At 34.2% G+C, this 9,795-nt stretch overlaps 1 protein-coding gene across 1 annotated transcript; it reads left to right on the top strand.

Moving 5' to 3' along the window:
- Window positions 1–389: 389 nt before the first annotated feature.
- LOC114387973 (cyclin-T1-3-like) lies at window positions 390–9,092 on the top strand. The gene is made up of 7 exons (XM_028348279.1): window positions 390–702; window positions 1,425–1,680; window positions 2,058–2,139; window positions 6,426–6,560; window positions 6,805–6,980; window positions 7,059–7,210; window positions 7,451–9,092. The coding sequence occupies exons 2-7, from the start codon at window positions 1,472–1,474 to the stop codon at window positions 8,515–8,517; spliced, it is 1,821 nt and encodes a 606-aa protein (XP_028204080.1). The 5' UTR covers window positions 390–702; window positions 1,425–1,471; the 3' UTR covers window positions 8,518–9,092.
- Window positions 9,093–9,795: the final 703 nt, after the last annotated feature.

Genomic DNA, 9,795 nt, shown 5'->3' with positions numbered 1-9,795 from the left:
ACCACATTGGTCCATGTTATAATTCATGGTTGGGTGCAGTACTATTTTCGTAATGTATAACATTGCCGAAAATAAATTTTCTCTAATTAAGGGACTAAAAACATTTAAATATAAATTATAAAATTTATATGCTAAATTTTTTATCTGTTACAAATTTTAATTATAATATAATTTATACATTTAAATTTTTTTACTTATTATGATATTTTTTAGAAGAACAACTTATTACAGATTTTACAAATATAAAATAAATATTTATTATATGAAAATACGAATTTCTAAATAAAAAAGTTAAATTTGTAAATTAATGAACGATATATTTTACCCATTTACCTCACACCAAAAACGATACTTACCCAATTACCCATAAAAAGAGAAAAACCAAAGGGAGAAGGAAAAATATCAGGGTTGGTGTGTATATGGTTGCCGCTGATACGGCGTAGTCTGTTTATTCTCTCTCCATCACCTCTCTAAACCCTAATTTAAAAAATCCCAGAATATCTTCTTTCTTCTTCTTTGCTCTCACTCATATACAGTTACACCACAGAATTCTCTCTCCCATCTCTGCAAGACGCGCTGGTTCTGGAAACTCCCTGATTTTGGTTTCGAATTTTTCGCTGCTCGCGGGAAAAAATCGCGTCCTTCTCATCAAATTCGTCTTCCCCACTGAAATTGAACTTTTCTTTCGCTCTTTTACTACAGGTAAAGGTTGAATTTTGCTTTGGGTTTTGTAGTTTTCCGCTTGCAGTTTTTTTAATTTGGTTTTTGGTGAATAAAATAGTGTACCCTTTGGCTTTTAGGTTTTGTCTGTTTCTTTCGAAGGAACCTAGTTTGTAAATTTCATTTTCCGAACTGTTGATTAAGGTTTACTGTATTGAAGATTACTGTGGACTCAAAAATTGGTTTTTAATTTTAGGTAATTTAATATTTGATGGTAATGGGTAGGTAATTTAGGTAGTAGTGACATATTGGGATGGTTTGCTGTGTTATTTTGGTATGGGTTGTTTAGTGATATGCTAAATTTCTGGTGCTGATATGAAGTTTGTTGAAGTATATAACATGTGTACGGTCTTAGTGTTGGGAATATTGAATGTGGAGGTCTAATGGGTATTGATGTCAATGTTATAAAAGGATGTGATATTTGTGGTCGCATGGTTAGAGGGTAATAGAATTGAGCAAATGAGATTGACAGATTTGTTTTGAATTTTTTTTGGAGACGGTCAATTGTTCATATCAGATTTTGATAATTAAATGAAAGTGAAAAATTGAAGGTTCTCAACCCAAGTTTGTTTTGTTGACATCATTTGGGATTTATTTTATTTTGTACCTTAGAACGTCACATCTTTGTTTCTCATTATTGTATTTAACGGACAGGGAATGATTATTTAATGTTACATTACTGACGTGATCATTATGTTCTAAAGTTTATACAGATATACATCAAAACTAAGTTTCATCAGCTTTCAACCTCATGGCTGGATTGTTGCTTGGTGATGCCTCTCATCATGGAACTTCTCAAGTTGTTTCTCAACCGGAGGATGGTTCGAGGTGGTACTTTTATAGGAAGGAGATTGAAGAATACTCACCATCCAAACATGATGGCATAGATTTGAAGAAAGAAACTTACCTACGCAAATCATACTGTACATTTCTGCAAGACTTAGGCATGAGACTTAAAGTGTGAGTCTTTATTGGTTGCCTCAGTGGCCTATCTTAACTGCAATAGGAGGGTCTTTTGAGACTTGTGATTTATTGCAATTATCCTTGGTTCCTATTTGTTCAACTGATATAAATGTTCTACCAGTGGCAAAATGCTTTTTGTATTGTACAAAAGGTAAGGTTGTGTTAGATATTTGATTTGTTTCCTTGTAGGAGGGCAGGAGCTCATCAGGAATATCTTAGCAACTTAATGTGTTTATATTTTTATGAGACATTGCTTGTGCTGAAGGGAAAACATATGTTTATCTATATTATCATATTAAAATTGATAATAAATGTCAATGAATACACTTAACTTCATTTATCATGATGTTGATGCTGTTTTAATTGTGTTGCAGACCTCAGGTAACTATTGCAACTGCAATAATATTTTGTCATCGATTCTTTCTCCGGCAGTCCCATGCAAAGAATGACAGGAGGGTGAGTCTGTATTTTGTTATGATAACCTGCCTGCTACTATTATTGGATCATTGTTCTCGGTGTGAATACTTTTTTTCTTTGTATGTATTTTAATTAGCTGTGTTGGCAAATCTATTTTTTGGCTGGTTTATATCTTCATGGCTATTCTATATGAATTATTCTGTTTTGATGAACTCTAGTTCATTATGAATTATGACGTATGCATTAGAATTCATATTTAAGGATTGATTGTGCCAATTAATAGAAATGTAGGAGTATGGGCAACATTGTTTCTTGGAAATCACCAAGAAAATAAAAAGAGAAAAGGAAAAAAAAATCTTCAGTTATTTATATCTCGTATGTTGTTAAAAACTTAAAACAGATGTGGTATAGCTGAAGCTTGGTTTATTTACTCTGCTTTGTTATACCTATTAAAATTTGGTTCTAAGTGGTGCACTATATGACAATGTTATCAAACTCGCGAATTTACGTAGACTTGTAAGAGTTCTATAGATTCGACTCGTGGACTCAACTCGTAAACTCGTAAGAGTTCACTTCATATAAAGATAATAACAAAATATCTATAAATAATTTACCAATTAAACATTTCAACAATATAATAAAATAAAATAATAAATCATAAATTTCACAATACTTAAATAATTAAGTCTAGTAATGCATCACTACTAGATAATAACTTGCAGATGTTATAGTAGTGGTAAATAATTTCCATCGAGGGTTTGATATTATTAGAAAACAAGGGTTTGATGTTATTAAAGGTGAAACTTTTTTGATTCGGGAACAACACATTAAATGAAGGTATGTTGAATACTAAACAGACAGAAAACAACCCAAAATGACTTATATTTTGAAATGATTTTTTTGACTTGATGACTCGTTGACTCGGTGGTAAACTCGAGAGTCTACCGAGTTTACTTAGAGTTTATTGAGTTTACCCAGAGTCTACCGAGTTTACTTAGAGTTTATTGAGTTTAAGAGAGTTTATACACGAGTCAACTCACATAGGATAAGTGGATTCGTAAACTCGTAAGAGTTAGCGAGTTAACTCGAGAGTTTGATAACCATGCTATATGATACATATGGTGAAGTTGTCATGTAAATTGCCCTATGTATTATATTATTATATATTATATTACTGTTATAATTCCACATTAAGCCATTGTAGATGTATCATTTATGGTCTCTTGACAACTTGACCAAAGAGAAATGCGTTCAGTGATTGCTAGGGCTGGATAAGGGAAGGTTGCATGAGGTAGCTTATAATGTTCATGTTTTTAGGTGAAGACATGTGAATGGTTTTTAGATCCATAGTCATCAATCTTGGATAACGAATCTTGGATAGTGGTGTGTAGTGGCTAACTTTGAAAGTGCTATAGTCGGAAGCAGGATGACTACTATTTTTACCATTATAATACAAACTAATTAATTTATACTACATGCATAAACCATGGGAGTCAAAATCGCGATCTTCTGTGCCCTGTCCAAGTTCGTGAGTGGTGAGAATCGTGTTTTTGCCGGATCATTGAAGATCACTGGGGAAGAACGATAACTGTGAGGTGTGCTGTTCTTCTTCGAGTGCTGTTTGGCTTTTCAGTGGGTCAGGTTTGCGATCCGATTAATAACCCGTGGCACAAAGAACTCTAGCCCACACTGTTATTGCTTGTTTCTGTTGTAAAAAATAACTGCGCCCCCTGCTTCCTTAGCTGGGCCCCATTTTCCCCAAAAGTATAAATTTACCACCTGAAAATAGCCCTAAAATGAAAATTAATTTCACCCATTTTACTGCCCCACTAATTTACTGATTCCCCCTTCCCCTCATTCTATATCTGCACGAAAATCACTCTTCCCTCCTAACATCCACAAAAATCAGTCTTCCCCCCATTCTTTCCCTTCATGATCCCTTTCCTTTTTCAGTTTCCCCTCATAACATCCTACCTTTCATACTCCCTTCCTCTGTTCTCTTTCACTTCCACTCCATGTAACTCTCCCTAATTCCCTCTTTTCTTTTTCAGTTTTAGCACCCCCTCTCATCTCTTTCAGCATTCCCACTCCTCTCCTCTCTTTCAGCACTCAGGCTTATTGCTTACTATTTTGAAACTAGATGGGTTTACTATATTTTTTTGCTTATGTCTTTCAAGTGTCATATTCTGATTTATGTTACTTTATATATGCACACACATATATATGAATTTCTTAAATTTTGTAGGATCTTATGATCCGTGTTACGATCCCCTGATTTACGATCCATACTCCCCTGCCCGATCTTAAGCAAAATCTCGATTTTGACTACCTGCACATAAATACATAACCCAAATTAAAGAAATTCATGATAAATAGTAAGTCACAGTTTACATACACAATCACCATCAGTCTAGGAGCAATAAGAACATATTAATGAAGTCACAAAATGAAAGATGATGGTGAAGTTAATAGAATAAGAACACAACAAATTAGATAAAAAATTAGCACAATGTGAACTAGGTGAAAAGTCTAAAGGAAGAAGAAAGACTAACATAGGATAAAAGATAGTCCTATAATGTGTGAAGGACTAGAGGTCAAAACAGAAACAGAGATAAATTAATTGTGGAATATTTTAGCGAAATAAACCCCAAACGATTTTCCAAGGGTAAAATGGATTTTTAAGCATATAACATGGTAGCGCTGCTATAGTGTGAAAAGCCGTTATTTTGGCCATTATTGAATCACTATAGCCGCTAATCCCATAGCGGTCTTGGGCCACCCGCTATGCTATCCCGCTCTAGTGCAATATTGATTACTGTGTTTATATTACATTTCTAACACATTAGATTGTTGAGACATAATTGAGAGAATATCATCTTTTTTTTCCCTTAACATTATTCATATGTATTGGGTGGTCTTCTTGACAGTGGCCTAGATTTCTAATTACCTAATCACTTTTACCTCGTCTTTTGGGACTGACGAGGATTGAAAATTATTATCATGTTAAATCAGTAGACGGGTGCTTATTTGCAATTTTAAAATCTTGGACAGTAGTGTAGTGTCTGGCTCCAAAAACCTATAGCGATATAGCATATAGCGGAAAGCTTCTATTTTGATTTTTTTATTGGTTTATATAATGTATGTATATTATATACATATAAAAATTACTCAAAATTAATGACATTCATAAATAACAGCAAAAATTCATAAGTGTCTTAGACAAAACATAATAGTAAATATCAACAAATGTTAAATACAAGCTTCCTAGATAGGAATTATCAGTTATCAACCATCATCTTCTAAATCCAAGTCTTCTATATCATTTTCACCATTATTACATTTATAGATTTCATTTTTTGAAATTAAAATCCCAAAAATAGCCCTCCAAGAGAGCTCAAATGTGTCTGTTCGGAGGGATTTTTTGGAATCAATACATAGCGCCTGCTACAGCCTCTATTCAGCCATCTATTTGGTCCACTACACTAAACTGCTTCAGTATGGCTGTTACACTAAACAGCTCCACTAAGGTAGCCCCTGAAGACAGGGGCCGCTCCGCACTGCTACACCACTATAGTGTGCTATTTAAAACCCTGCTTATTTGTTTTATTAAGTTGTACCCTTGTAGTGTATCAAGGGATTTTTTGAAATAATACATAGGGCCTGCTACAGCCGCTATTCAGCCTGCTATTTGGTCCACTATGGCCGCTACACTAAACTGCTCTGCTACGGCAGCCCCTGTAGCTGACAGGGGCCACTCCGCACCGCTACACCTCTATAGTGGCACTATAGTGTGCAATTTAAAGCCCTACTTATTTGTTTTACCCTTGTAGTGTATCTGGTTAGATTTAACTATGTAGGACTTCAGTTTAATGACTTTCCTCATGAACATGTGATTATTTATTATTCTAACACAAATTGTATTTGTAGAATTGTTCTATTCTATGCCAGTCGCCAACCAGCTGCTTACCTTTTTAGTTGTTGTGTTTTGGCTGTGCTATGTAAAGTGTTTAACCAGTTTTAAAAAAATGTATGGTATTTGGTTTATTACCCAAACAATAAATCCTATGGCTTCCTAGTTTTTACTTGTAATTGTTGTTTTCTTCATTTGGAAAACTTAACCTTAATGTCATCTCTTTTTCTGTCTAGCTGTCTTACCTATTTACTGTCTCTTTCTTTAGCATGTGTTGGAGAACTTTCATATATTTATACTTCTCTGTTCATCTGTTGATATGTATCTGTATGTGTAGTACTAAATTGTCTTATGAATAGGATGAAATATTAAATTGGACAAATGGTGATAATTAGTAACTTAACATGTTCTGCAGACCATTGCAACAGTATGCATGTTTCTTGCTGGGAAGGTTGAAGAAACTCCTCGCCCACTAAAAGATGTAATTCTTATTTCGTATGAAATTATACATAAGAAGGACCCAGCGGCAATTATGAGAATAAAACAAAAGGTATTTCTTTCATCAAGCAATCTCTGCTCGAGTCCCAACGTTGAACTACCTGTTAATTAATTGTTTTCTTTGTAGGGCTTTGATTTAGGTCTCTGGATTGAAATTGAATTTTATTGCTGTTTTCTTAATTCTTTGTGTTTGTTTAACTGTGGTGATTTATTTCAAAATAAAATTTCTTTTGAACTTATCAATTTTTTCTTACCTCTCTTGTAATATATTTTCTTTTCATGCAATTGTGACACAGGAAGTGTATGAGCAGCATAAAGAATTAATTTTACTTGGAGAGAGGGTTGTTCTTGCAACTCTTGGTTTTGATCTGAATGTGCACCATCCTTATAAACCTCTTGTTGAGGCAATAAAGAAATTCAAAGTTGCTCAAAATGCCCTTGCTCAAGTTGCGTGGAATTTTGTAAATGATGGGTATGAAGATTACACAAATTTTTGTTAAGGCCAGTGGCCTTTGATTTTTCTTTCCTGAAATTAGGATGTGATATGCAGACTTCGGACATCACTTTGCTTGCAATTTAAGCCTCATCACATTGCAGCTGGAGCCATATTCCTTGCTGCCAAGTTTCTGAAGGTGAAGCTACCATCGGATGGGGAGAAGGTCTGGTGGCAAGAGTTTGATGTCACTCCACGCCAATTGGAGGGTTGGTGTCTTTTTATTCAGTACTAGTCGTATAAAGAAATGAGGAAAAAAAAGTACCATCTCATTATCATCTCTCTTTTTTATCTTTCCTCTTATTCATGCTTATTTCTCTCTCTCTCTCTCTCTCTGATGGTATCTTAGTATTTATCTAAATAGAGACTGGTTCAATCGTACTAAATTTGGATATCATATTCTCATAACACAAGACTAATGTTGTTCTTATTTTTTATTTTTTTTGCAGAAGTTAGTAATCAAATGTTAGAGCTCTATGAACAAAATCGAATGCCACCTTCCAATGATGTCGAAGGAGGTGGGACTTCCAATCGGACCACTGCAAAAGCTCTAGCTACTAATGATGAAAATGCAGCTGCAAAGAGTAATTCCCAGGCTGGAGCCACAAGGCTGGAAACATCAAAGACTGCATCTTCTATGGCCATATTTGATTCACCGGTCCCAAATCATGTTGGGCGTCCCATCTCAAACCATGGTAGAAGTGGTGATTATGGGAGCACAGAAATGAAACATAGGGTGGAAGGTGATGCCAAAGGCAATCAATATCCTGAGCGAGAATCTCTACCATTTAAGGAAAACTCTCATGAAGCTCAAGACATGGTGAAATTTCGATTTGATAATGGTGAAAAAGAGCACGAAAGCAATGCTGGAGGGACTGAAACAAAAGAACTGACTGAATTGAAAGACAGACATAATAGCAGAAACCTTGATCACCGAGAGGATGCATTTAGCCGGCCTCCTCAGGAAGCCATTAAGAAAATTGATACTGACAAAGTAAAGGCTGCATTAGAAAAACGAAGGAAAGCAGCTGGTCATATAACTAAGAAAACAGATGTCATGGATGATGATGATCTCATTGAGAGGGAACTGGAAGATGGAATTGAACTGGCTCCTCAGAGTGAGAAAAATAAGGATAAGAGGCAAAGCTGGTCTAAGCCCTCTGACAGATCTGATTATGATAACATGCGTGGAAGACATCTAGATCATGAAGATGAGCAATATCATGGAGTAAAGGGTTTGGCATCATATGAACCAGATCTAAGTGCTGTTGAAGAAGGGGAGGTATCGGCACTTGATGACATTGGGGTAGGGCTTCCATCACCCAAGTCAAGCAATCGCAAGAGAAAAGCAGGAAGCTCCCCTGAAAGAGGAATGGAGGGGAAGCAACGTCATAATTATGGCCTTGGACCAAACCACAATAATCGTTTTGATTACGTGGAGGATCGAAACAAGGTCAGTCGGCTAGGCCATACTGAGAGGGACAGCAAAAGGCATGTACAGGAAAACCATGTTTGAATAATGTGTACCATGGTTGTGTGTGGCCTGTGTGTGGACTGTTAATGTTCGGAAAAATTTTCTGGACGGACACTTAGCAAAGATCCTTGAATGCTTTCAATACTGTCATGATGCAGCCACCTTAGCCTACCATAAGCTGTCAGGTCTAGAAACTCTTATTTGTTTGAAGGACTTAAAATTCAATTTTGTTGGAAGGACCAATTTCATTTACTCAATATAATGGGCATATGGGAAAATTGTAAAGTAGAAAGCCAAGGGTTATATAGTCGGACTTGTAATGGAAGGTCCATTTTCATGCAAGATCATCCATGATTTTGATGATTCTCCATTTGAAATAATAGTAGTTATGATGATGATAAACTCGACCTACTTACTAGACGGAAGATTCTAAGTGTCATTAATCATATCCTACCTTTAGTACTTCGAATGTATTGGCTGCTATGTTTGTAGTACACTTGCAAGTGAATGTAAATGCTTTCTAACATGCTCCCTTTGAAATAGGGAGCATGGATGCTGTTTATAGTTTTAACTATTGGATGAGATTAAAGACATGGACGGTCCAAAATGATTGCTGATAATCGTTTCAAAAAATGCAAAATAGTTCTTGACACTCATTGCTGAACATGTTAGGTATATTAGATAGGGTAAATAGTCATTTTTGTCTTGTATAGAGTGCTGATAAATTTGTTCTTCAAAAATAAAAATTTAAATTTTAGTTTTTGAAAGTAAAAAAAGTATTACAAATTTATCCATTTGTTAATTATTGTCTATTAATGTTAATGAAAGAATATACAAGATATATTTAGGAATGAAAATTATTATTTAAGTAAAATATAATTTAATCTTCATCTTTTTTTTTCTTTTTAATTGTTGTAAGCATAATATTATAATAAATACTTTAAAAAAAAGAAAATATAACATAATTTAAATAAACATAATAATAAGCATAATATTGATTAATAAACATAATTTATTTATCGTTTTGAAGTTTTTAATGTGATAATATCTTATTCAAAATATCATATTCAAACAAAAATATACAACTATATCCTTATAAGAAAATGAGACTCAATTTAATTTTGTCTTTACCTAATGTTGTCACAATAAAAATTTCAGCAACCGACAAATTATGCTTATTAATCAATATTATGCTTATTATTATGTTTATTCTAACTTATATTTTCTTTCCTATTTTTAAGTGTTTATTGTAATGTTATGCTTGAAACGATTGAAAAAATGAAGATTAAATTATATTTTGGATAAATAGTCATTTTTGTT

Source organism: Glycine soja, chromosome 15 (assembly GCF_004193775.1).
Source record: "Glycine soja cultivar W05 chromosome 15, ASM419377v2, whole genome shotgun sequence".
NCBI lineage: Eukaryota > Viridiplantae > Streptophyta > Magnoliopsida > Fabales > Fabaceae > Glycine > Glycine soja.
Note: the sequence above shows the minus strand (reverse complement) of the source record. Positions and strands in the feature narration are given on the sequence as shown.

What these genes read in the sequence shown, in the direction of transcription:
- LOC114387973 (XM_028348279.1), top strand. Translation starts at nt 1,472, where the DNA reads ATGGCTGGATTGTTGCTTGGTGATGCCTCTCATCATGGAACTTCTCAA. An exon ending in TTAGGCATGAGACTTAAAGT is followed by an intron (nt 1,681 to 2,057) that starts GTGAGTCTTTAT and finishes ATTGTGTTGCAG; the next exon opens with ACCTCAGGTAACTATTGCAA. An exon ending in CACTCCACGCCAATTGGAGG is followed by an intron (nt 7,211 to 7,450) that starts GTTGGTGTCTTT and finishes TTTTTTTTGCAG; the next exon opens with AAGTTAGTAATCAAATGTTA.